Source organism: Juglans regia, chromosome 7 (assembly GCF_001411555.2).
Source record: "Juglans regia cultivar Chandler chromosome 7, Walnut 2.0, whole genome shotgun sequence".
NCBI classification, from domain to species: Eukaryota; Viridiplantae; Streptophyta; class Magnoliopsida; order Fagales; family Juglandaceae; genus Juglans; species Juglans regia.
In genome coordinates, this window is record NC_049907.1 from 17,109,786 (window position 1) to 17,137,590 (window position 27,805).

A 27,805-nucleotide genomic window follows, 5' to 3' on the forward strand; every position below is an offset into this window, starting at 1 on the left:
AGATATTATTAGAAAATAACAAAATCTTACAAATTCTTATTGTTCGAGATCAAGTCGGCTTGAATTTAAAAAAAAAAAAAAAAAAAGGAGAAAGAAAGAAAGAAAGAAAGAAAAGGTCGGCTTGAAGAATGCGTCGTCCAATTGATTGAGAAGTTAATATGAAAATGAGACGAAATAATTATAGATAAAAATTAAAAATAGAATAAAATATTATTATAATATTATTTTTTAATAATAATATTATTTTAATATCTTAAAAAATTAAATTATTTATTATATTTTATATATAAATTTTAAAAATAATAATAATAAAATAAAATAAGATGAATGTCGTAAGCATAAATCGTTGGGCCGCCGTAATATCCCGAGACGAAAAAATAAAATAAAATAAAATAAAATAAAATAAAGAATAACATTTTTCGCACAAAAAAAAAAGAAAAAAAAAGTTCCCAGCTCTTTTTCATTGGCTTTATAATGCAGATCACCGCTACGCGTAATGAATTCCTTTGTGCGTGAACTTCTCTGAAGCCCAAGTAGTCGACTTAAGTTGTCTCCGTCTTCCCAGTCAAGAAAGCGAGAGAAGCTCTCTTTTCCCTTTTTCCATTTTCCATCCAACTAAACACAAATCTCCCTATCTTTCTTTCACTCCATCACCGTACCTTCCTCCGATTCTAGGGTAGCTTCTTTGTTTTTTTACTCTCCCCACCAAACCCCCCTTCATCAAGCAATCGGTAACAATCGGAAACAATTGTTAGAGCTTTGAGATTTTTCTTTCCTATTTTTGTGTTATTGTAATTAGGGCGTAGAGCCGGCCAAGTCGACTCGGGATAATGTTCTTCTCGGGCGATCCATCGACTCGGAAGCGAGTCGATTTGGGGGGCCGGAGTTCGAAGGAAAGGGACAGGCAGAAGCTTCTGGAGCAGACGAGGTTGGAGCGCAACCGGCGCTTGTGGTTACGCCAGCAAAACTCGGCCGCGCTCAAAATCCAGGTTCGGTTTTCGCGCGATCACACGCGTACTTTCGATCTTCGGATTTTAATATTTTATTGAAGAATTTATAGTGCTTGTTAGCATCGGGCTCAGAATTCGATAGATAACTGTGTGAATGGCGTGGTTACATTAGGTAATGCGTATAAGCTTCCTTTTAATCCAATCAACTGCCATGTTCTTTGCTTAATTCCTATTAAGTCGTGGAATTGGAAGCTTTTCTCAATTAGACTTTGCTGTGGAATCGGTCAGTTTACGTGTCTTCTACTCTAGGTGCGATATGGTTAGATTATACGGAAAAAGAGAGTGCAAGACTTGGTTATGAAATGTTTGTATACAACTAATTTTTAATGTAAAACGTTGAGAGAAGCTAAAGATGACATGGTTTTTGGACTATTTTTTAGTGAGATGAGTTGTTCTTGTGTCCAATTGGTGATACATTATAGTGGACATGTCATGTAGATAGAGGGCAGATCCAATAGTGCGAATGCATCAGGATGTTTGTGCTCGAAAGTGTTTTTTTTTTTTAACTTCCCATTCGGCTATATGGAATGGGATGGTATGAAAATAAAGAAAGCAGGTTTTCAAATTCTATTATCATAGTTGATCTATCAAAAATAAAAGTAAACATGAGAATAAAAGATCGTAGTTAGTAGTAGTAGTGCCATTGGTTTTGCACGTGCTTTGGTAAAATCAGGGTGTCTTTCATGTATGGTAAACTCCCTTTAGATATGTTCAAGTGTTTAGAGGGGCTACTCCTGTTTAATTATTGGGTCTTTCTGTCTCTGGAAAACATCCAATGTGATCATTTTAGAAGGAACAAGTAGAAAAAAACTCATGTCTTGTTTGGGTCTTTCTGTCTCTTGCCAACATCCAATGTGATTATTTTAGTGTGAGCTTGTAGCAGCTCTGAAAAGTGAGCCAAAGAGCGCAGACTAGCCTCAGAGCTTGGATATGGTTTCCTGATTGGAGATCCATGGATCACAGACGGTATCTCTCCATGGCCATTTGGGCTTACAGTCTACTCATTAAAGCACTTATTTTTGATCTGAAAAAGAAACTGTTTTCAAACTATTTGATAAGATTACCAAACAATTCTATTTCCATTTTGTATGCTTCAAAACTAAAATTACAGGGGCTTCTGAGATTTTCGATTTTCGGCCTATTAGTCTAGTGAATGGTACGTATAAGATTATTGCTAAAGTACTCGCTAACCGTTTGAGTGGGGTCTTGGGACAGATCGTTACTAAGCCCCAAAATGCCTTTGTGAAGGGTAGACAAATACTTGATGCGGCTCTAATTGCTAACGAGTGTCTGGACAGTCGTTTGAAGGCTAGTAGCCCAGGGCTTATGTGCAAGCTAGATATGGAGAAGGCATATGATCATGTTAATTGAGATTTTCTTTTATATCTACTGGGTAGGTGTGGATTTGGAGAAAAATGGAGGTCATCGATCAGATGGTGTATTTCCACGGCAAGATTCTCTGTGTTAATCAACGGCAGTCCAGAGGGTTTCTTCCCGAGCTCTCGTGGCTTGAGACAAGGGGATCCATTATCTCCATTACTTTTTGTTATTGTTATGGAGGCACTAAGCAGGATGACTTCAGCCTTAGTGACTAATGGTTATATTAGTGGTTTTCAGATTAGATCGCCGAGTAGGGGTATCACTACCATCTCACATTTACTGTTTGCAGATGATACGCTTATTATGTGTGATGCCGAGTTAGATCAATTGAGGGCTGTGAAGGCATTGCTGCTTTGTTTTGAAGCAGTGTCTGGTTTAAAAGTGAATTATGATAAATCTGAGTTGGTGCCTATTGGAGAAGTTCAAAATTTGAGGGTGTTGGCTGGTACACTGGGTTGAAAGATAGGGTCTCTCCCTATGAACTATTTGGGATTACTATTGGGTATAGCCTCGAGGGCGCTTTCTATTTGGGATACTGTGATTGAAAAAGTAGAAAGAAGATTGGCAAGTTGGAAAAGAATGTATTTGTCAAAAGGGGGCTGGATTACGCTTATTAAAAGTACGCTTTCTAATCTACCCACTTACTTCTTATCCTTATTCCCTATACCGGCTAATGTAGCGGGACGTCTTGAGAAGATACAAAGAGACTTTCTGTGGGGGGGTCTAGGTGAAGAGTTCAAATTCCATTTAGTCAAGTGGGAAATTGTGTGTCGTCCTATCTCCAATGGTGGTTTGGGTATTAGAAATTTGAGGATGTTCAATCGGGCACTACTTGGCAAATGGTTGTGGCGGTATATCAAGGAACCGGCTGCCTTTTGGAAGATTGTGATTGAGAACAAATACGGTGGTCTTGAGGGGGGTTGGTGTACTAGAGAAGTTTGAGGGGCTGCTGGTAAGGGACTATGGAAACACATTAAAAGAGGATGGGTGGTTTTCCATCAACATACAAGATTGCAATTGGGTACAGGTTCAAAGATAAGATTTTGGAAGGATGTTTGGTGTACCAATAGTACTCTACAAGACATGTTTTCTACACTTTTCGTGATTGCAAATGCTAAAGATGCTATGGTGGCGGAGGTAATGGAAGTTGTAGGTAGAAACATTCAATGGAATATCAATTTCATTCGGGCAGCACATGACTGGGAGATGGAGAGTTTTGTAGATTTTTATAGTCTTTTGTACTCTTGTCGCCCAAATACCCAGCATATAGATGATTTGTGGTGGAGTCCAACAAGGAAAGGGGTCTTCACTGTTAGCTCCTTTTACAAGGTACTCACACAAGTTCCTGACAGACAATTTCCATGGAGAAAGCTTTGGTGCAATAAGGCACTTCTCAAAACTTCTTTCTTTGTGTGGACAGCGGCTCTGGGGAAGATTCTTACTACGGATAATCTGAGAAAAAGAAGCATAATCATAGCAGACTGGTGTTGTATGTGTAAAAGAGGGAGTGAATCGGTGGATTATTTACTTTTACATTGCGAGGTAGCCAGGACTATTTGGGATGTGGTGTTTAACAGAATGGATCTAGCGTGGGTTATGCCAGAAACTGTGATGGATGTTTTGGCCTGTTGGACCTCAATTCGAGGAGTGAGACAAATTAAAGCGGTTTGGAAGATGATTCCTAACTGTATTATGTGGTGCTTATGGCAGGAGCGCAATGAGAGGATTTTTGAAGACAAAGAGAGATCAATAGCGGAGCTAAAAATGTTATTTTTTAGGACCCTATGTACTTGGGCTAATGCTGTGGACTTTAATGGCATGGAATTTCATGAGTTTTTAGTTTCTAATGCTCCCACCGAATTAGGATGGGAGCATTAGAACTTATGTTTGTAATTGACACTTGTTTGGATGAATATATACTTATTTTACTTATAAAAAAAAAAAACTAAAATTATAGGGGGATGTTCTGTACCGATTCTTACAGTACTGTTTGGGGAGTCGATAAGCTAATTCCTGTGGATGTCTATTTTCCAGGTTGTCCACCTAAACCGGAAGCAATTATAGATGCTATAGGAAAACTTTGTAAAAAATTATCTCGAGAAATATATAAAGATCGAATTAGGTCTTCAATAGGGGAGTAGGTGTTTTGCTATCGGCCACAAGTTTCATATTGGACGAAGTGCTCATATTGGAAATTATGATTGAGAAATAGGAGATGCTAGGAGAATGAGATGAGATGAGAATTTTATTTTATTTTTTTGATAAGAGTGAGTAAATTTATTGATATGAATGAAATAGGCATAGCCCGTGTACATATGAACTATACAAAAGAATACCTAAATACATTCTAAGATCAAGAGATTAAAGATCAGAAGTCATGCACATTGTTTCCATTAAGTACAATGGCTGAAAACTAAAGCATTAAAGTGTGTACAAAAAAATTTTGAAACTCCGCCATTGTACGCTCCCTATCTTCAAAATATCGCTCATTTCTTTCCGACCAAATACACCACATGATGCACAACGGAATCATCTTCCACGCTGCTGCCACTTGAGGACAACCTTGAATCTCCTTCCAGCAGGTCAATAAATCCACCACCCTTAGAGGCATTACCCATGCGATGCCGACTCTTTTAAAGATCTCATCCCACAACACTCTTGTCATCTCACAATGCAATAGCAAGTGGTCCAGTGATTCTCCATTCTTTTTACACAAATAGCACCAATCCATCACGACGCAACCCCTCTTCCTCAAGTTGTCCGTGGTCAAAATCTTCTCAAGAGCAACAGTCCATACAAAGAAGGCCACTTTAGAGGGCACACGAGACTTCCAAATATTTTTCCAAGGGAAATGAACATTAACTTGTGATCTCAATAATTTGTACTATGCTCTGACTGTACACTTGTTGCTGCCATTAGACCTCCACTGCATCTTATCCCCTTGTGCCATGGTGTTCACTATGGAGTATATCAATCTGAAAAAATCTGAAAAAGTGGGTAATTCCCAATCATGAATATCCTGATTGAAGAGGATATTCCATTGGGGAGGACCATTAGAAGATATCCGCCACAGTAGCATCCCTATTAGCTGCAATACGATAGAGAGCTGGAAAAACTGTGTTAAGAGCACAATCTCCACACCAAACATCATGTCAAAACCTAATTCTGGTACCCTCTCAAGCCACGAAACAGATGACTTATAAAGCTCGTCCAACCCTTCCTAATAAATTTCCATAAACCCACACCATACCTCCCCTCACTTCATTGGAACACCAACCCCCCCCCCCAAGTACTTCCGTGTCTACAATCAATAATTTCCTTCCACAACGATTCCCCCTCCAAGTGATACCTTCATAACCATTTCCCTAGCAAAGCTTTATTGAAAGTCCTCAAGTTGCACACTCCCAATCCTCAATTCAAAATTGGGGAACAAACTTTATTCCAATGCACAAGATGGAATTTCTTTCCCTCCCCCACTCCCCCCACAAGACGGAATTACTTGGGCTATGCCTATTTACTTGGTAATAAAATTCTCTTATTACTTATATAAAAAATATCTTATCATTCATTGTGGGTTGGAGCACTGCAAGTTTTTTTATTTAGTTGTATCTAACATTGGAATAAGTTTGATAGTATTGAATGCTAGTGATTATTTGAGAGTGAACCGATATCTGTTTATTTTTTTTATTAGTATCATAGGAAGTAGTTTATTTTTAAAATATGATTTCAAATACAGGCAGCTGTTGTTGGGCTTACTTAATTTTTTCCCTATATGGGACTAAAAATATTTAATCTATTGCAAAGTTTTGACTGATTACTAGCTACAGAAATGCTTCAGAGGGAGGAAGGCAGTGAAAGCTGAACATTTTAAGGCACGAGAGCATTTCTATGAAACCTATGGGAAGCACTGCCAAAATGTAAACAGGTAGCAGTGTTGTATCCTCTTTACCATTGTAGCCACTGTACAATACTGTTTAATTTCCTCTTTACCCTTAGTTTCTCCTAATATCTCTGTGATTGTATGCTCAGCAATGCTATTTCTGAACTATTGATCATCTTTATGCTTCATGGGTTCTTCTTCCACTTGATTAATCGATTTTGTTTCAATTATCTTTGTCCATTCAGGCATTGTTTTGGCCCAGACTCAGAGTTCCTCCGTCAGTTACTTTTTTTCTTTAATGCACAAAATGCTGGTGATTTTGCAATCCTTGTGGAGACATGCCGATTACTTCTGCAATTTGTTCGTGATAGTGGTAACTTTTAGCAGTGTTATTTCTCAAAGATTTGCCTTTTGGTCCTCTGCCGGTTGCTTGTTTTTCTTTAATGCACAAAATTTTGGTGATTTTGCAATCCTTGTGGAGACATGCCGATTACTTCTGCAATTTTTTCGTGATAGTGGTAATTTTTACCAGTGTTATTTTTCAAAGTTTTGTCATTTGCTTTTTATTTCGACCTCTATTTTGGTTCCTGAAACTTTTCATTGAGGCTTTTCTAGTGGAGCCTTTATTTTTCAATCCTGTATTTTCTTCCCAACCCCCACCCGTCCAAAAATTTTTTGAATGTCTTTTGTCTTTTTTAAGTAAAAACATATGAATATAACCCATATTTGCAGCATTTGTGGTTTGGTTATTTGTCTCTTGGAATATAGCCATGAACTTATCCAAAAAAAAAAAAAGAAAAAAGAAAAAAAGAGAGAAAATAATATAGGCATGTTTTTGTCAAGGTGGTCCGTTTATAAGGTCAGTATAAATCAAGTCACAATATGTGCCTTGCTGATTTACATAACATATGAAGGCCGCAATTAAATTTCTGAAACCTTACTAGGAATATGGGCTGTTTGATAAGCTTCCCAGGTATTAGAAAATTAATGGTACACCAAGCGTTAATCTTTGATTGTCTGAACCATGGCATCAGCATGCCATGTCAGCCAATCAAAGATTTGACACGTGGCATACTAATGCCACATGGCAAACAGGACTAACTGAAGATTTGGCGGAGGTATGGAATTAAATAACATGAAAAACTCTGTTATTGAAAACTTAACTATTTCTTGATGTTGAATATTGAAAAAAATGCTGCTGGTGGAGTGAAAATTTTATAATTGAATCCTGTTTGCAGAGAAAATTTTCACCACCACCCTCTGGTATTTGTTATTGTTGCCAAGACCACCTTGCAACATTTTTTAATTATCGAAGGCATTGTCAAAAGTATTTTCATTCACATCACCCTTACATCACCACTGCAACCACCATCAATGTATCAATACTACCATGACCACCATCACATTGACTATTAAGATCATCCTCCCAGTCTTACAAGTTGCCACATTGCTAACCTGAAATGATCTATTGCTTCCGTCATGGCAATCATATTTAATTCCCTGGATTGGATTGAGTATAGGAAGGTGATGAATTAGATTCCACATTAATTGGGAGGAAGAATTTCAAGTCCTTTATAGGGTTCCAGTTACAACATTGACTAGTCTTATTGGAGATTGGGCTCGGATGTGGCTTGTGCCTTCCTTGGGTCATTACATCTTAACCATTAATGTCATTTTCATCACCACCACCTTCACTAACCGACTTCTATTCTCAATAATTATGTATGTAAAGTACTCGTAAACAATGCTGGGTTTTAAGGCTTGAATTGTATTTATTTTATGATTACTTAATTTCAGATTTCTAATATCCTGTATTGAGTATGGGAAGGTGGTGGATGAGACCAAAGTTTTAAATTTCGTACCGTACCGGCCGGTACGGCCGAAATTTTTCGTTTCGGCCGTCCGGCCGGTACAGGTATTATATCTATTCCGTACTGGTTAAAATACCGGCCGTACCGGCCGGTACCGGCCATTTCGGACTGAATTTCGGCCTGTACCGGCCTATATTTCGGCCGATACCGGCCGGTACCGGCCGATATTTCGGCCTATATGTTTTTTTTTTTTTTTTTCCGTTTTTTCATACTACAAATTTATATTTTAACTCCTAATTTAGACTAGACTATTTATAATTTTTATATATATATATATATTTATATATAATTTATTTATATATAGACTATTATTTTGAAATATAATTTTTATATATATTTATATATATAATTTATTTATATATCGACTATCCCGAAACGTTATCCCGAAACGCTATCCCGAAACGGTACCGGTACCGAAATATTTCGTTCCAGTGCCTTGACCGGTACAACGTCCGGTACGGTATTCAAAACATTGGATGAGACTTCATTTAGTTTGGGAAGAAGTTCTCTCCCTTTATAATGATTCCAAAGGGCTACTATTGTAACATTGATCGTCCTTTTGGAGTATAGGCCTAGATGTGGCTTGTGCTTTTCTTGAGTCATTACAAAATGGCATTATAGTCAATCCTAACCTGAAGTGTAGGATGCTGTGCCACCTATGATAGAATAGCTTGACGAGGATGTTAGGGATGTAAGGGTGAGATTCTAATACCCCGTATTGAGTATAGGAAAGTGGTGAATGAGATCACATTGCTCGGGTAGGAGATGTTCTTGCTTTTTTTAGTAATTTCAAGGGGCTCTAGTTGTTATCTGGAGTACCTTTATAGTATGGTCCTAGATTTGGCTTGGTCTTTCCTTTGGGGTTACAATATCTTGCTCTTTAAAAATGACTCTATCTTTTCTTCCCCACATCGCCTTTTTTATCCTCTCTTTTTTTTTTACCTATATAAAAAAAAAAACAATATCTATTTGTATTTTTTTAAATTTTATCAAATATCCTCTTGATAAAATCCAGAAGTATTTTCTAAATACTAAAACTAATTATTATCCAAACTATTGTTAAGTGTTACAATATGTAATCTAATATGTTTCAAACATCATGTCCTTGGAAATTTATATATGTTTTTTGAAAAAAGGATAACATACATTCTGAATTGCAGTTCTCCACTTTGTATATGATGCTTATCATGATATTCAAGCTCGTATTTGTCAGTTTTTTCTCTTCCATGTATGAATCTATGAGAGAAAATGTGATTTGACAGGGTTTACAGTATCTCATAGAAACCTTTGCTGCCTAGAACTTTAGTTGGTGGTATGAACATTACCTTATCATTCTACTTCGAGATTAGTGTCTCCCCTGCGTACTTGTGCATGGGTTGTTCTTTTGTGCTTATTAATAAATATTTCTTACTTATAAAAATACATTATCAGATCATGCAACAGGGAACATTGCAGGCCTCTTTGCCGGCAAGGATTATTCATCCAACCGAACCTTGGTGGACTACAGAGTGAAGCAACTTGCATATGCTTGTATTCAGGCTGTGCATCAGAATAGGTTGGCTCACGGCCTTTTGTTTTTGGAAATGATATCAATTTGTTGAGGGTTCAGCTTCTTTGAATACAACGGCTGATTGTATCTTATGTGTGGGCTTGTTGTGTTCAATCAATATATTTGGAATTAATGTCAGCCATTTATCTTGACTGTAGTTACTGCCTTAGTGGAGTCATTCTATTCCACACACCTTATTTTGTCCAGCCAAGTAATGGCTATCGAAGATTGTACTTCTATGACCCTGTACAGCTAAGCTTCTCTATAAATGTGTAGCCTATATGAATTTGATATGAAAACTAGTATGTTGATTTATTGTTGGATCTGCTTTATTGTATCTAATGCTAGAAAAGTTGTTTCATGAAATGTATCTGTAACAAACCATTTCCTTGCCAAAAGGATTTTCTTTTCTTGAGAGTATAGGAAGTTGTTGACGGATGAAATGTTCTAAATTATACATGTGCAGTATACCCTTATAGAGTTTTGTAGACACATATGTTGGATGAATAAATAATATTCTATTATATTTAATTGAACTTAATGTTAAACCTTTGGGAATAAAATTTGTCTTCATTATTGGTGTTGGTGTTAAATGCAAGTTTTGCTTATTCAGATTTTCGTTTGACAGAAATTGGTTAGAGGAGCAAGTATTGATGGCGCCTGAGGAATCTAGCACATCAACGAGTCTCTTGCTAGAAACAGTAGTTTTATTGATAAATCCAAAACTTCCATGGGCTTGTAATATAGTTGGTTATCTATTGCAAAGAAATACATTCACCCTATTTAGAGAGATTGCACTTACATGGAAGGTATGCTTCTTATATCATCATTTCTTATTTTTATTAATTTATTCTTTACAATGAATCTTTTGCATGCAAGCATTTTTTCTTTAATTTGCATCTTTGCCCTTGAGTAGTTAGGGGGAAAATAGTTGGGGGTAAACAAGGATCTCAGTAGTTTAAACTGCATAGTTTTGATACCATGTTAAGATGTATCCCAATGCTTTAATCGTCGAAGTATGATGAAAGCCATTATATTGTGGTTTTTCCTGACCAGACACTCTCAAGAGTCGAGTATTGTAAGCAGCCTCTTTTTAGCCTTATGGAGTTTTTTCCACCCCAAAGTAGATCTACTGTTCAGTCATGTTCATGTAGATATCTGAACTTTAGAACTTAAAATAAACATCAGCAACTTGCATGTTAGCCACTGCAACTTTAACTTTGGAACTTAAACCTTTTGGCCTTAGAGGTTTCTGGACACTTTTGGTATATCCAAATTGAGGTGGAGTTATATGTGTCTCTATTGTCGGCATTCTTGTTATGATTGGTCTAACTCTGCTAGTAATTGTGTTCCTAGATCTTTTTCTTTTATTCTGTGTTGGTCCTTTGCTAACTCATTCACTCTTGTTTTGCTGCAGGAAAGAACTAAGACTGGTAATGCCATTGGTACAGTTTTGTCATTGGAGCATGTGCTTGGCCTTATAATTCCTCACGTTGGTCAGAAGCCATGTACTTGTCCAAATATCTACCCACAATCGAGTTTCTTATCCCAGATTCTTACAATTCCTTTCTTGTGGCAGCTTTTCCCATACTTAAAAGAGGTAGCATTTTTTCCATATCACCCTTGCTTTTTATTTTTAGCTTCTTTTGGCACATGATTTAGTGGAAAATAAAGTGCTGAAGAGCCACTGAGTTATTTTCTCAACCCTAGTTGTTTCTGCTTATTATAACAAAGTGTAGTTTTTCCGATTCATGTTTTATTTATGTTGCAGTACTTCAGAATGCTCTTCTTCTTCTTGTTTTCCTTTTTATTTTTTTCTTTTAGTTCTTGTCGAGGCTTGTTGCCTGTTCTAATCTGAGTGATATTTTGCTATCCAGGTTTTTGCAAGTCGGGGGCTTAGCCAACATTACATACATCAGATGGCAATTTGTATGCAAAATAGTTCTAATATACTTCCTAATGATGTATCCGCTGAATATCCTAGTTATGCCTGCCTTCTTGGGAATATTTTAGAAACTGCTGGTGTTGCTTTATCACAGCCCAACTGCTCATTTGAAATGGTAAGGAACTGTTAAAAATAATTAGATTGCCACCCATCATTCTTCATTTCTCTTAAGAATGAAAATGGTCAGGAATTTGTGAGCATTGCTTAGTTTTTATATCAGTTTTTCTTCCAAGGGATGGAATTCAATCTTAATTTTATTAGATTTGTAACAAGTCAGTTTGTTCTATGACATGATCTGGTTGTGCAGTGATTCTGTTTGGTTTTAAAGCTAAATTTATTCTTGTACTCTAACATGACCAGGCTGTGGACCTTGCTACTGTTACAACGTTTTTGTTGGAGACACTTCCTTCCATGAAATCATCTAGCAGAGAGAGTAAAGAAAGTATGGTTCTTCCTTGTTATATGCTTGAGTTTCCCTCTCCTCTATACCATCTCTTGAACACATCACTGATACTTGCTACAAGCATGCAAGCCAGAAAGCTATATAGAGATATGATTATCTTCTCTTTTATTATGTACTCTGCATGGTAGTTACTTTGTCGTAAGTCTTCAGTTTGAACGGTTGGCTATGTAACTTTTGTAAGTGAAATTGTGTAACCTTTTATCTGTTCTTTGATAATTATTGATTGAAACATATATGTTCACTCCAGGTTCCATGCTGGTTGAGGATGACACAGTTGCAGGTGATGAAGCAATAGAAATAGGTTTGAATAAGGATTTGGAACAACAAATATGCAATGCCATAGATCCTCGATTTCTTCTGCAATTGGTATGCCTTCTTGAGACAGCATATTAGTCTCCAGAATGAAGATTTTACATCACTAAGAACAGCCTTCACGTTTTTAAAAATAAAAATGAAAATAAAACGACTTGGAATTTTATGCTTTTGGTGCAGACGAATTTGTTATTTGGAGGAATTTCTCCTGCCGGTGGTTCACATGATGGACCAGATGATAAGGAGGTGGCAGCTGTCGGTGCAGCTTGTGCTTTTCTGCATGTCACTTTTAACACTTTACCTCTTGAGCGAATCATGACTGTACTAGCTTACAGAACTGAACTTGTTCCTGTGCTTTGGAATTTTATGAAGCGTTGCCATGAGAATCAGAAATGGTCATCCTTGTCACAGCAGTTTGCATATCTGTCTGGAGATGCACCTGGTTGGCTATTGCCCCTGGCTGTATTCTGTCCTGTGTACAAGTAAGACCCCTTTTTAATTCTGGTAATTCCTTTTAGTACACCGGTTGTATTGATTAGTGCAGTTGTGTTAATGCTAAACTGACATGCTTTTTGAGGCTGATACAAGTTAAATTTACCAGTTGATCATCTTTTGTGGTTGATCAGGCACATGCTTATGATAGTTGATAATGAGGAGTTCTATGAGCAGGAGAAACCACTATCTTTGAAGGATATTAGATGCCTTATAATTATTCTAAGACAGGTAACTTGTTTGGAAATCTTCACCTGAAGGCACTTTTTGATGTCTGGATACTTTTTGAATCCATTTATCATTGGAAAATTCTACATACCACACTTCCACCCCACTATGATGAAGTGACATTGCCCATTGACCTTTGAAACTTTCTTTAAAAAAATTAAAATATGATCCAAGGGCGCGATAAAATTGCCACATTTTACATAGTGAGATGAAATTGGGATGGGAGTGTGCTAAGTAGCATTACTCTTTATCATTTGGTTAGCAGCAATATGGTAACCATGATCAGCAGTAGTGGAGGCCGCCTATTTGTTCTACTAGAATAACTGGTAATATTAGATCTGTGACAATTTCAATTCTTTGTGCTGTTTTTCTGCAGGCGCTATGGCAGCTTCTATGGACCAATCCTGCAACACCAGCTAATTCTGTGAAACTCGCCGCCAACACCTCTACTAATAAGAGGCATCCTGAGGAATTCATTCAAGAAAGGGTTAGCATTGTAGCCTCTGTGCTCCTCTCACAGGTATATTTAAGCGTGAGTTCTTGAATTTCTGTGTTCTTGTTTGGTACATCCTATTTCCTACTAAGAGTTCATCGTGTGACATTCTAAGGCTTTCCATGCGGTTATAGTCCCAGTAGGTCAGAAGAGCTTCTTTATTCTTCATTAATAAAAAGTGTTGTTCAAATGCATTTGACCAAAATAACGATGTATTGAGAGTGTTATGCTCTGTTTGTACTTATAATTTGTTGTATGCCATTTCCATAGTTGCAAGACTGGAACAATAGACGGCAATTTACATCCCCCAGTGACTTCCATGCTGATGGTGTTAATGAATTTTTCATTTCCCAGGTAATAGCTTCTGTTGCATTTTTAGGCTCCCATGACCAAAATCTCTTGGTCTGCTTGTTCTAAACATGTTTTCTTTCTTTTTTTCCCAGGCTCTAATAGAAAATACCCGAGCAAATGACATATTGAAGCAAGCTCCTTTCTTGGTGCCATTTACAAGCAGGGTTAAAATATTCACTGTAAGTGTTTTACTGTTTACACTCAATTTCGAGCCAGAATGCCATTAATAATAGGTCATAGAAATTACTGTATAATTAGTGGTGTCATTTTTTGGAATTCCTTCTCTTATATGAATTAGTCATTCTTTTTTGAGACAAATGAATGAAATCTTAAAAATTGTTTTTTGTACTCAATTCTTTCATTTTTACAACTTTTTTTGTTTCCCATCCATTTACCAGTCACAGTTAACGGCAGTTCGGCAAAGACAAGAGTCTCATTCTGTTTTTACTAGGAACCGATTCAGAATACGAAGGGATCATATTTTAGAAGATGCCTATAACCAGATGAGTGCATTGTCTGAAGAGGATCTTCGAGGAGTTGTAAGTCCTTTCTTCTGCACATGCACACACACACACACACACACAACTAAAATATAATCACACTACCTATTTGAAGTTCTGAAAATTGTTCTCTACCCCTTGGTTGTTGTCACAGAAGTTAACTATATATATATTTTTTTTATCAATACAATACCAGTATAATTACTGTTTTATGTTCACTTACAGATTCGTGTAACGTTTGTCAATGAATTTGGGGTTGAGGAGGCTGGTATTGATGGTGGTGGAATTTTCAAAGATTTCATGGAGAATATTACCCGAGCAGCTTTTGATGTCCAGTATGGTTTATTTAAGGTCATTTCTCAGTGCCCTCAGTAACTCCAACATTAAAGCTTGTTTTGATTCATAAGAAAACTTGTTTTTATTCGCTTTTCCTGTTTTTAGTGGTTTGGAAAGGATGTGGAACCCACTGGTTACAGTTTCTTGCAGTTGCAGGAAACATTTCTCCTCAAATCATCTTGTCTACTATTAAAAAAAATTCCTCAAATCATCTCAAGTGTCATGGGAAAATTAAGATCATGACCCTCTAAGGTTTCTTGTAAACCAACAGGTTATGGAAAATAAACATTTATTTTCTTTCTACTCCACTTTGCCTAATAATTGATTTCCTGCAAGGCCATCAAAATTTCAAATGAAGCATTAATGAAGCACTTGTAATTGCTTGGGGAGAAAGGGGAAACACAGAATATATGAACTTCACCTGCTGAATGCCCCGAGTGACCGAGTCATGCTAGAACCTTAGAAGACATCTCATTTTTTTTTTTTTCCCATTAGCTGCCCAACACAATCTGGAAGATGTCTGTCTAAAACCAATACGGGTAGCCTGATATGATGAATCATTGGCCAAAGGAGTTGAATTATATCTCATATCTGACTTCAAATGTATTCATTCTAGATACTTGTCAATGTCTTCCAATGTTTTATTATTCAAAATATGTGTTCCTGTTTACTTGGGTTGTGCCCGTTTACACTTTTAATGAAATTACATTCCTTGTAAAAAAGAAATGTGGGTTGTGTTCCACTGATTCTCTGCTTGGCTTGGAATATCCAGGAAACAGCTGATCACCTGCTCTACCCTAACCCTGGATCTGGAATGATACATGAACAACATCTCCAATTTTTCCATTTTCTTGGAAGTCTTCTTGCAAAGGTAAAATGTGTTTTCAATTTCCAGTGCCTTCTTTCTGTCGTGTAGTGTGGTCTGTATGTGGTTTGGTGGAAGCTTGAAGAACTTTCAATGTTTTTGGTGTCTTTATCCATATGCCATATTTAATCTAAATGAAGCAAGAAAATGAAATAACTTCCATGAATTGGCTTCTTTTATTAGCAGTTAAGGTGACAAAATCTTTTCTGCTCCTTAACAGGAGCAAATGCTATTTCAATTAGCAGTTTGTCTCACACATAGTAGGTTGCCCAATCAATTTACTTTCATACGTCCAATATACAACCCATAAAGTATAGGATGAATTTAATGTCTTTGTGCTAATTTAATTCTGTCCATGTGTCCTTGCGTGAACTCATGTTTATCTTCTCTTTGAAGGCTATGTTTGAAGGGATTCTTGTTGATATTCCATTTGCAACATTCTTCTTGAGCAAATTAAAGCAGAAGTAAGGTTTCAGAAAGACTTCCTGCCCTATTCTTTTCAATAGTTTCTTTTCTTTTCTTTTCCTTCTCAAATTGTTTATGGCTATTGTTCTTATAATCTGTAATCTGCACCTTATATGTGCGATTAAAGATTAGGTAAGCTTATTTAAGTTTGTATCAAAGCATATTATCCTTGGGGAATGAGACTAGACACATAGATCTGCTGCAGATGTTGATATACATATGTATTAAAACACACACACACACACACACACACACACACACACACACAAGTATGTATGCATGTATGTTTGTACAGGGAAACTACATTTTCTCCCTCAGACTTACCACCCTTTTTTATTTATTTGCATAACAGTCCAAATGGAAAATGGCATATCACCCTAAACTATCAAATTTTGACGATTTGCACATTCAGTTAAATTCTGATTGTCAAGATAAAAAATGGCACGTGGTATAATCTTAATTGTTAGATCTTAACCAAGGATGCTAATTAGTAATTGCAAAAATTTGGTATTTTAGGGTACACTTAAAAAAATGATGGTAGTTTGAGGGCGCAAAATGTAATTTCCCATATAGATTAATTGAAGAAATATAATAGAAACCACTTCTAGTATTGAAGACTCACACATTAGTTGATGAAATATGATAACAAGAAGCGTTAGTTGTTTATGAGGCACTATTCTCTATTCTCACGGTTAACAGTGTTTTCTCATCGTCTGAGAACAGGGGAGTGCAAAGATATTATAATTAGCAGTTTTGTCTCATAGTCTCACGTTGCCCTCATAATTTTTGAGCCTCCTTATCTTTTAAAATAAGATGCCCATTTGTTTAAGATCAGTTGTGGGCCTTTAAAATTATGAAGCCATGAGCTGTTTGTGAGCCCGGCAAACCATACGGCTAACCAAGCTTGAGTAAGTGTATGATAGCCGATTCTCCTCTTTTGTGCAGAGCCCACACAGCCTAAAGGTCAGCTTCGCTCATCTTAGCTTGTTTACACTCTACCTTGGAGCTTTCAAAGAGATTGATATCCCATTTCTTTATTATACGAAATGAATGAGCTGATGAGAGCCCCAAATATCTATACTGGCTTTGGGTTGCAAGTAAAATACCAGTGACTTGTAGGAATTGTCTAAATTGATTTTTTTTTTTTTTTTGGATAAGTAATTGAAGAGGTTGTTAAAAAACAAGAAAAAGCTTGGTTGCAGGAAGACATTTGTTTATGGAGCTCTTACCATCGTGGCTTGTGTTTTCCTCTTGATGGATTCATCAATTGATCTTTTCGTTCCACTTCATTACGTTGCTATTGGCTTAACTAGCTTGAATCCTTCCTTTTTTCTGTAGTATCTAATCTTATCTTTTACCATTTATCTCATAACTTATAGTAAGCTGATGTTCCCTTTTATGTCCTTACCTGCAAATTCTACTTTATTTTCTAATACAAAGAAAAAAGAACACTCCCATTTCAGTATCATATCTTACGTGTACTATTTGTCAACTAAACAGGTACAATTATCTGAACGACTTACCTTCATTGGACCCAGAACTGTATCGCCATCTTATTTTCTTGAAGGTAATGATTCTTCATCTTCTTTTATCTCCTCATCTGTCTTACCTATATTAATTTAATGCTTCCTATATTCCAATCAATTTAATGAATGATGTGTACTTTTTTTTATTATATGTCCAGGATATGAAAATTGTTGATGCCCTTGTGGGGGGTTATGCTATATCCATACTTTTTTTTATAAGTAACATCCATACTTGGACCATTAATACAAGGAATTCACTAGCATTGTTTACAAGAAGAACTATTAGTTGGGACCCTTCCATGATAATATTGTTATTTATTCTCAGGTTTTACATTTGTTTTCACACTACTACATTAAGAATTAAGAGTCTAATGCCCAATGTGAATTCGTTTTATCACTTTGTTACTGTTTTGTCACTAAGGGGATGTCTGCATTTTTGCAGTGGGTTCCTGGTGATGGGGAGCCCACTCCTCTGAGTCGTATGTTACCGGATGAATTCACTATGTCGGATTGGGTCTTCCGCAAGGTAAAGGAACTTCAATTTTGTGTGGGTATGGAGTGTGTGGGTTTTGAAGAACAGTTTATGGCCCTTCTTACTGCCATTGAAGTGGCTCACTCACAGTCCAAGAAATCTGGATCTAAGAAACAGCGGCAGATTAAGTGACTCAATTGGTCGTTGTATTATGAGGGCAACTCTAGCCAGGTTAGATCCAAAGGGAAGGGGCTGGTCTCTCCTTTATGAAGCCGATAATTGTGTTTTGGAATGTCCGAGGGTTGAATGAGGCAAATAAGCGACTTCATATAAAAAATTTGCTTCAAGAATGGAGGGCGGACATAGTATGTTTACAAGAAATCAAGCATTCTAGGAGAATAGTGCGTAGTGTTTGGAGTTGCACTTACGTAGATTGGGTTTACCTTGCATCAAATGGGGCTTCGGGTAGTATTTTAGTGATGTGGGGTAAAAGAGTTGTAGAGAAAATAGAGGATTTTGTGGGGGAGTATTTAGTGGCTTGCTCCTTTAAGAGTGTGTAAGATAACTTTTTGTGGGCGTTTGCAGGTTTATATGGGCCGAACGTAGACAATGATCAAAGACTTTTATGGGAGGAACTTGCTGGGTTACCGTTACATAGCTGGTGGAATCTCCCCTGGTGCATAGGTGGGGACTTTAACATCATTAGATTCCCTAGTGAAAGATCTGGAGATAGCAGGATGCGCCCAGCATTGATAGATTTTTTAGATTGTATTTTTGACTTAAACTTGTCGGATATCCCTTTCATGGGAGGTTCTTTTACTTGGTCTAATAATCATACATGGTTCCGACCCGACTGAATAGGTTTTTAAGGGTAGGTTTGGATAGTGAAATAATAATTTTTGATTTTAGATGAAGGTTTAAAATATTATTTTTTAATATTATTATTGTTTTGGAATTTGAAAAAGTTGAATTGGGATTTGAAAAAATTGAATTGTTTATTATATTTTGTGTGAGAATTAGAAAAAGTTGTGATGATGAGATGAGATGAGAGTTTGGTGTCTCATCCCACTTGCCAAACCCACCCTCCCCAGAGTGGGAAGTGAATTTTCCAAAGGTGTGTCAAAAGAGGTTGCCTTGCCTTGGCTCAAATCATTTTTCTATCTTGCTGGATTGTGGTGGAATCTAAGGTGGTCGTTGCTATTTTAAGTTTGAGAATATGTGGCTTAAAAGTGAAAGGTTTTGTGGAAAGGGTTAGGCAATGGTGGTTATCGTATCAATTGGAAGGTAACCCCTCCTACATTCTTGCCGGCAAATTGAAAGCTTTGAAGCATGACCTTAAGTTTTGGAATTCTCTTTCTTTTGGAGACATAGGGGAGCAAAAAAAAACCTCGGTGGAGGAGCTTCAATAGTTTGAGAGGGTACTTGAGGATAGAGCCCTTTCTCCTGAAGAAGTAGAGCGGAAGAAAAAGTTGGCCTTTGAGTTGGAGAGAGTATTATCTCGAGGAGATTTCATGGCATCATAAAGCAAAAGCATTGTGGTTGAAAGAGGGGGATCGAAGCACAAAGTTTTTTCATAGTGGCTAACTCTCATTGAAGAAATAATACTATTGAAATGCTGAACATCCATGGTATTGAGTGCAGGGAGGCTCTAGTGATCCAGGATCATGTGGTGTATTTCTTTGAATAGCTGCTGACAGAACGAGAGGGGTGGAGGCCAAAGCTTAATGGCCTTGGTTTTGACTCTATTGAGCCACATGCTGCGTCATGGTTGGAGCATCCGTTTGAGGAAGCGGAGGTATATGATGTAGTAAGACACATGACTAAAGACAAAGCACAGGGCCAAATGGCTTCTCCTTGGGCTTTTTCCAGACATGTTGGGATGTGGTAAAAGTGGACATCATGAATGTGTTCCAGGAATTGTTCTCGACTGGGAAGTTTGAGAAAAGCTTGAATGCTACTTTGTTACACTGATCTCAAAAAAGATTGGAGCATCGGAAGTTAATGATTTTAGGCCTATTAGCCTCGTTAATGGGGTATACAAAATTATTTCCAAGGTGCTCGCGAACAGATAGGGGAGGTGTTGGGGAAGATAATAACGAAGCCGCAAAATGCATTTGTTCGGGGTCACCAAATCCTTGATTCAGTCCTTATAGCGAATGAAGGCGTGGGTAACAGATTAAAGTCTCGTTCCCAAGGGATTTTTTGTAAATTAGACATGGAGAAGACATATGATCATGTAAACTGGGATTTCCTTCTTTATTTCCTGGAGAGATATGGTTTCAGGGAGAGATGAAGAAAGTGGATAAACTGGTGCATCGCAACGGCAAAGTTCTCAGTCTTGATTAATGGCAATCCCATTGGTTTTTTCAGTAGTTCTTGTGGCTTAAGGCAAGGTGACTCGCTCTCCCCACTTTTATTTGTGATTATCATGGAGGTCCTTAGTAGTATGATTTCGACGGTGGTTACAAATGGGTTTGTGGCCGGTTTCTCGGTTGGTGACCCCAATCGGGGCGTTATATCTTTGTCTCATTTACTTTTTGCAGATATTCTATTATTCTGTGAGGCAGATTAAAACCAGTTGAAGGCAGTGAAGACACTTTTACTATGATTTGAAGCAGCGCTAGGCTTGAAAGTGAACTTAGATAAGTTAGAGTTAGTGCCAGTGGGGAACATCAACAATACTCGATAACTAGCTAGCATACTTGGGTGTAAGGTAGCCTCTCTCCCCATGACTTATTTGGGATTACCTTTGGGAGCTGCTTCACGGGCTTCATCCATTTGGGATACAGTCATCGAGAAGATAGGAAGGAAACTGGCATGGTGGAAGAGATTGTACTTGTCAAAAGGTGGTCGGTTAACTCTTATTAAGAGTACCTTTTCTAACTTATCTACATACTTCTTGTCTTTGTTCCCTATTTTAGCTAGTGTGACTGCTCGGATTGAAAAACTATACTGTGACTTCTTATGGAGTGGGTTGGGGGATGAATTCAAATACCACCTAGTCAGTTGGGATAATGTGTGTAGGCCGATCTCGTCGGGTGGCTTAGGTATAAAAAATTTGAGAACATTCAATCGGGCCCTACTAGGGAAGTGGTTATGGAGGTTTAACATGGAACTAGAAGCCCTATGAAAATTGGTGGTTGATTGTAGTAAGTATGGAAGTTTGTGGGGTGGTTGGTGTACGGGAGAGGTAAATGGGGCTAATGGAGTGGGGGTTTGGAAGCACATCAGGCGTGGGTGGGGGGTGTTTAACCACCATTCCAAATTAGTATTGGGCGAGGGTTCCCTGATAAAGTTTTGGTTGGACAAATGTGCGAGGACTCCTTTCCAGCTATATTCCGAGTGGCACGTGATCAAGAAGCCTCAGTAGCGAACCTCATGCTTCGATCAGGGGACCAAGTCCAGTGGAATGTCACGTTTAGTAGAGTGGCACAAGATTGGGAAGTGGACATCTTTGAGGCTTTTTTCAGCCTATTATATTCTATGGTGCCGAGTGGACATCTTTGGGAAGTGGACACCGGCACGTAAGGGTGCTTTCTTGGTTCACTCTTTCTACAAGTCCCTTACACTTTCACCAAACATTCAGTTTTCATGGAGGAGAATTTGGAGTAATAAGGTGCCTCCTAAAGCGGCCTTCTTTACTTTGACCTTGAGCAATCTTTGCTTAACTTAAGGTTAATTGGGGTTTTATTTTAAATTAGCCCCCCCTTTCTTTTTTTTTTGATAATTAATAAGAGATTTTATTACTAAGAATAGGCACAGCCCAAGTACACAGGAAGTATACAAAGAAAATACCTACTACCTTCTAGAAGCATGAAAAAGACAAACAGATTCAGTACATTATCATCATCCCTTACAAAATTCCTAGCCCACAAACACAAAGTAGAAAAGAAAAAATTCCGAAGTTCTCCAAGAGAACGCACTTTGTCTTCAAAACATCTCCCATTCCTTTCCAGCCAAATACATCACATTAAACACAAAGGAATCACATTCCATCTAGCAGCTACACATTTCCTTCCCTCTCAACCTCTCCAACATGCAAGAAGATCTACAACTTCCTTTGGCATCACCCAATATAAACCTGTCCGACTCAAAACCTCGTACCATAAAGACTTTGCCACCTCACAATGAAGAAAGGGATGATTTACAGATTCACTGTCTTCTTGCACATGACACACCAATCAGCAATGCACATACCACATTTTCTAAGGCTATCCGTGGTCAAAACTTTCCCTAGAGCAACCACCGAACTGAAAAACGCCACCCTAGTAGGAACCTTCACTCTTCAAATGGTTTTCCAAGGGAAAGCACAACCAGAATGACAAATCAGCACTTATAAAAAGAATTAACAGAAAACCTGGACTTTCCAGCCTAGTCCCACAGTAACAGCCCCCTCTTTCTTTAAAGGAGAGTTTGGAACAAGTCCGTTTTATTTCTATTAGTTATTCTTTTTTATTAGTAAAAAAGAGAGATGAATCTATCAAATGCTTATGCAGAAGATCGTGTAACTCCATTTTCTTTGTTCTTTCTTTGTTTCATTGATAGGAAAACTAAAGGGGATGTTTTTATTTCCATATGGTGTCCGTTCATCTCCTTAATGATTATTCTAATCTTAATTTCTTTTTCTTTCATCCCTTATCTGTGATCCGCAGCATTATGAAGGTGACATTTCAGATTTAGAACTGTACTTTGTTATTGTCAATAATGAATATGGAGAGCAGACAGAAGAAGAGCTACTTCCTGGAGGAAAGAACTTGCGTGTTTCCAATGAGAACGTTATTACATTTATACATCTTGTGGCCAATCACCGTTTGAATTTTCAGGTATTTTATCTTCTATCATTAGTTCTTTCAAGTTTCTTCCAGGTCTCTATGTTTTTTCATATTGTTATGACATGATTGCTAACATTGCTTTCAAATATACTTATAAAATAAAATTGTTTTCAGATACGTCAACAAAGTTCTCATTTCTTGAGGGGGTTTCAGCAGCTTATACAGAAAGATTGGATTGACATGTTTAATGAGCATGAACTTCAGGTACTCTTGTAACTCCTAGTTGCCAAAAATTATGTTTAGTTGCATGAAACTTCGATATCATTCATGAAACCATTCTTTCTGAAGTTAAAGCTATTTTGACATAATGAATGGTGCTTACGGCAATATGTTTCTTCTGGACCATTAACATGCTTCACCTCTTTTGTTTTTCTTCCTCTGTTAGACATTATTCTCTTTCCCATCGTATGAGTATGAGAGCACCCATGGCAAGATGTGTCTTGCTCATTGGTAGTGTCCGGTAATCCAATTAAGAATCTAGAGTCATTATGTGCGGAATGACTTTTTCCAAATTCTTGAATCACATTGCAGTTCAAGCAGATGGAGACTCGTTTAAATCTTTTACCTTCTATTACACATTTTTACAAGTAGAGGAAAGAAACTCCAAAGCTGTAAGTAATCATACCATACACCTAAACCATACCAGCTGAGCTACAACAAGTGCAAACTCGTATGTAATAATTAGCAACAAATAACAAAATGGCAAATAACCAAGCCTACAACTATTTATTTAAGACAGCATCAAAGAAATGAATGTAATGACACCAGCTCAGATGATGATCAGAGGAAAATAATTATACAAGAGAAAGTAATCAAATGACCTGGGGTAGATATAGAGGGAGGATGGTTCCAGAAATAAAAAGTCATGGTGGTAAACCTTCTAAACCAAGCGTATCATGAAGACAGCAAACAATGCAATCACCTTTGCATGGCAAATCCTTGTGATAGCCTCAGTGTGAAGGTTTGGTTCTTAAATAGAAGTGACATCCAGACCAGCAATATTTTCACCCTGAGATGATCCATTGAAATTTTATTTTATTGCTAGGATTGCTTGATTCATCTCAATGCACTGAACAGGTTGAGAATTTACATGATATGGAACAAAGACAGATCCTTTAATCTAATAATCAACTCTGTACTTAATAAATGTACCATCTATTTCATTACAAAGTCCAATCAAGGAAGACAATTAAACAGACCATGACATAATTGATAGATTTTGATAAGCAGGATATAATCGATAGATAGAATAGATAACAAAAAGCATCTAACAAAGATACACACACGCCATCCAAAGATATGGAGGCTGTCATCTTGAAATCACTATAATGTCCACTCAAACAATTGGTATTGTTATTGATAATTACAAGCCGAACTCTTTGCCATGAAATGTTTTCCTTCCATCTCAGTATTCAGATAATAGAAATGTGGTTACCTGCCACTAGGTGTTTTCATCTGTCCTAGATTGCAGCTCATGTTTGAACCACTTGGAAACCTAATATGTTTTGTACGGCCTACCTCTTTGACACATCTTCTTTTTTACAGCTTTTGATATCAGGTTCAGTTGACAGCTTGGATGTTGATGATCTAAGATTGAATACCAATTATGTAGGCGGCTATCATAAAGTATGTTCCTTTTTTGTTGTATGTGATAATTTGTCTTTGCAATGAATGCATAGCTCAGGTGTATTGTCCTAGATGGATTTTGCTTGCAATGAAGTTTGTGGTCGCTCAATATATTCTGCCTTCTTTTGTTTGTATTTTATAAGAACATTAACTTGGTTGCCTGTGCTTTACAGCTCATAGGCATGATGAAGATTGAAATTCTTGCTGCCTATCCCTCTGACATTTTGAATGACCAGAGTTTTTATTTTGAATATCTTGTCTGAAATTCCGCATTTCATTTCTAAGAAGAAAACAATTTGATGCATATAATTACTGTATGCAAGTGTTTGATGGTCTGATAACAAGATGATAGTGATACTTAACTGTGTACCATTACCTAGCGTGGAGAACCAATTGTTAGTCACTATATGCTTTGCAATTGCGAGTACTTAATTTTTTACTATTTGCTTTCACAGGAACATTACGTAGTAGAGATGTTCTGGGAAGTACTGAAAAGCTTTTCATTGGAAAATCAGAAGAAATTTTTGAAGTGAGGGAGATCATCTATCATCACGTTACTGTTTATTTATGTTGACTGCTCTAGTTACTAGTGTTTAGTCAGCTTTAAAGGAAATGGATATCAGATAGTCAAATAACTGGATCATATTTTTTCCAGGTTTGTCACTGGGTGCTCTCGAGGACCCCTCCTTGGATTCAGATATCTCGAGCCTTTATTTTGCATACAAAGGTAATAACTTATACGAATTTCTCTAGTTCTTAACTAGATGTTTTCTCTTGTATATACTTCGGCTATGCCCTTATCAATCAATTTTTTTCCCATAAAAAAATGCACCAACTACAATTTCTTAAGAATTATTGTAGGTGATCTTAGCCAAATGGCTCTCCAGATCCCTCTCTCTCTCTCTCTCTCTCTCTCTCTCTCTCTGTGTTTATCAGTTTGTTGGTCTCTCTTATTGCAGGGCTGCTGGTGTTGCCTCTGAGGAGGCTCTTGACCGGTTACCAACATCAGCTACTTGTATGAATCTTCTAAAGCTTCCACCATATAGAAGGTTTGTCCTGAATCTCCTGATCATAACTTCCTTTCTGAAAATGGAAGGGATTTTATTCTGCCAATGGTATTGGGACCAAATGGTGAGCCATCAGCCCCTCTCCCATAAACAAGATGTGGAGGGTGAGGTCACAAGTTTAATCTTGTACGCATATGATGTTCCATTAATCTATCAAAGAAAAGTGACATAGATTTTATTAAAAAGATTCTTCATATTGCCAGAAGATAACTTGAATAAAACACAGGATAAAGAAAGAGCATTGTCAGATTCGTGTGCTACTTTATGGAGCACTACTTGGCACCTTATTCAAAAACCTTCAGGTTTCAAGTCAGGCTGCTTTGATAACTGCAGTCATCCCAGTTATTGATTGAAAAGATTGAAACCTATTGGCTTAGAGTTCTACTTGTCATGTTACTTATAAAAAAATAAAAGTTTTCTATTTGTCATGTGCCAATACTTATAACAAAAAAAAACTTGCCATGTGTCAATGTTAGAAGCCTAATCCCACGGTACCATAGTACATATCCTCCCAGATTTTTGTTTTTTAATAAGTAGTTCTGGGAGGATATGTTATTTCAGAGTTTAGGTGTACAAAGTGTCTCATCTTTTAAATCCTTCTTTCATTCTCTTCTGGATATCTGCCTCAACTTAGATCATCTTGCCAAGAAAGGTTCTCATCATTTTTCTGAAGAAAATTGGTTTATTTCTTTGGGGCGTGTCTTGAAAGTTTGATTTCTATTTTATATTTTGCACTTAATTAACTACATGTTTCCATTAGGAACTTGCTTCTTCTTGAAAGGCCAAATGTAGCCTAAGTGTGTTAGTTTGATTAGTTTAGAACCTTAAATCTTGATCAATCTGAAACTATCTTCTTTTTTTCTTTTTGAAACAAATTTATCTGTAACTATTACTTCAAGATATGATTTGTTCTTATTAATTGTTGTCAATATTTCTTACCTCAGCTTTTTATTGAACATCATCGACTCTTTTTTTTTTTTTTTAACAGCAAAGAGCAACTGGAAACGAAGTTGCTATATGCTATAAATGCAGATGCTGGTTTTGATTTGAGCTGATTGACCAACTACGCCAAATGGAAGTGGAGAAGAATACTGTCATTAGATACGGTGTTTACCATTTTAAAGTTATATATATAACTCTCCACTCTTGGGGGAAGTGTTGATAACCATAAGAGCTTCCTAGGAGACTTTGAAGATGTTAAAGGCAGATTGGAGGCTGAATAAAAGGGCATGTAAGTTATGATTCCCGGCCAGCCTGCTTATTCGAGTTTAAAATGTACATATGTGGGATAATCTGCAAAATGGGTGGGGGCATTCTAAAGCCTACACATGCCAGGACCATTGCTAGATGGTCATATAAATGTCATCATTTTGTAGATTGTAAATCTTTTAAAACTTGGATTGACATATTTCTGTAAATGAGAAGGGATGACACTGCATGTATAAGTAGTAGGGGTTTGTAGGATGTTTAGGCAGCGTTCTCATTTTTTTACCCTCATTTCTAACCTTTTAAATATATGATGATGGTGTAAATGACACATCTCTGATATTCTGCATCGAGCTTAAATGTTCTTTAGAAGCAGCAGCTGCAATTCTCATTGTTGCAGAAGAGAGGTGTAGAATCAATGATTTCAATAACGTTGTGTGGCCATAATAAATGATATTTATTCTTGAATTCTCTCATTGGTTGAGCCACTATGGAAGTCCGTGGCGGCTGGCAAGCTTATTTTAAAACAGATGACTTTTAATGTGTAAATTATATTGTTTATGGTGCGTGAAGTCCCTTTTATGAAGTTATGAATGACTTCCTCTTTTTCTGCTTTTTGAGTAGGCGTTTTCGTTTCCTCACTTTTTTTATTTTTAAGGAAGAAAAAAGAACTCCATTAGGATAATTTAACCAACAAGGGATGCTACTCATCCCACACCATTTACATGTTGTGTATGGTTAGAAAATCTTGGATTTAAATTTAAATTTAAATTTGAATTTCAAATCATTTCTGATTTCAAATCCAAGATTTTGAAATGACTATGAATGAGCATTAGTGCATCTCTCTGGGTAGTCGGGTAGACTATAAAATGAACTTACCAAAAAAATTGGATAAATGGTTGGCATGTTTGAAGATGGTCGATGCCAAGAATCACG

The 27,805-nt window shown here is 37.1% G+C and overlaps 1 protein-coding gene across 5 annotated transcripts; it reads left to right on the forward strand.

Moving 5' to 3' along the window:
* Positions 1–512: 512 nt before the first annotated feature.
* LOC109018699 (E3 ubiquitin-protein ligase UPL6) lies at positions 513–27,422 on the forward strand. 5 transcript variants are annotated; one of them, XM_035691772.1, is made up of 27 exons: positions 513–989; positions 6,218–6,315; positions 6,516–6,643; positions 9,585–9,696; positions 10,319–10,499; positions 11,108–11,290; positions 11,568–11,750; positions 11,996–12,077; positions 12,346–12,464; positions 12,591–12,892; positions 13,037–13,133; positions 13,507–13,650; positions 13,894–13,977; positions 14,067–14,153; positions 14,373–14,513; positions 14,700–14,825; positions 15,583–15,681; positions 16,072–16,139; positions 17,641–17,707; positions 18,109–18,192; positions 22,791–22,961; positions 23,085–23,174; positions 24,516–24,596; positions 25,052–25,125; positions 25,252–25,323; positions 25,556–25,645; positions 26,652–27,422. In XM_035691772.1, the coding sequence occupies exons 1-27, from the start codon at positions 831–833 to the stop codon at positions 26,716–26,718; spliced, it is 3,189 nt and encodes a 1,062-aa protein (XP_035547665.1). In that variant the 5' UTR covers positions 513–830; the 3' UTR covers positions 26,719–27,422. The 5 variants fall into 5 exon arrangements, with proteins under 5 accessions (XP_035547665.1, XP_018856390.1, XP_018856391.1 ...); XM_019000845.2 differs by having other exon boundaries at positions 9,573–9,696; positions 26,652–27,421; XM_019000846.2 differs by lacking the exon at positions 18,109–18,192 and having other exon boundaries at positions 9,573–9,696; positions 26,652–27,420.
* The last annotated feature ends 383 nt before the right edge of the window (positions 27,423–27,805 follow it).

What these genes read in the sequence shown, in the direction of transcription:
- LOC109018699 (XM_019000845.2), top strand. Translation starts at nt 831, where the DNA reads ATGTTCTTCTCGGGCGATCCATCGACTCGGAAGCGAGTCGATTTGGGG. An exon ending in AAGAGGATCTTCGAGGAGTT is followed by an intron (nt 14,514 to 14,699) that starts GTAAGTCCTTTC and finishes GTTCACTTACAG; the next exon opens with ATTCGTGTAACGTTTGTCAA. An exon ending in TTAATGAGCATGAACTTCAG is followed by an intron (nt 23,175 to 24,515) that starts GTACTCTTGTAA and finishes TCTTTTTTACAG; the next exon opens with CTTTTGATATCAGGTTCAGT.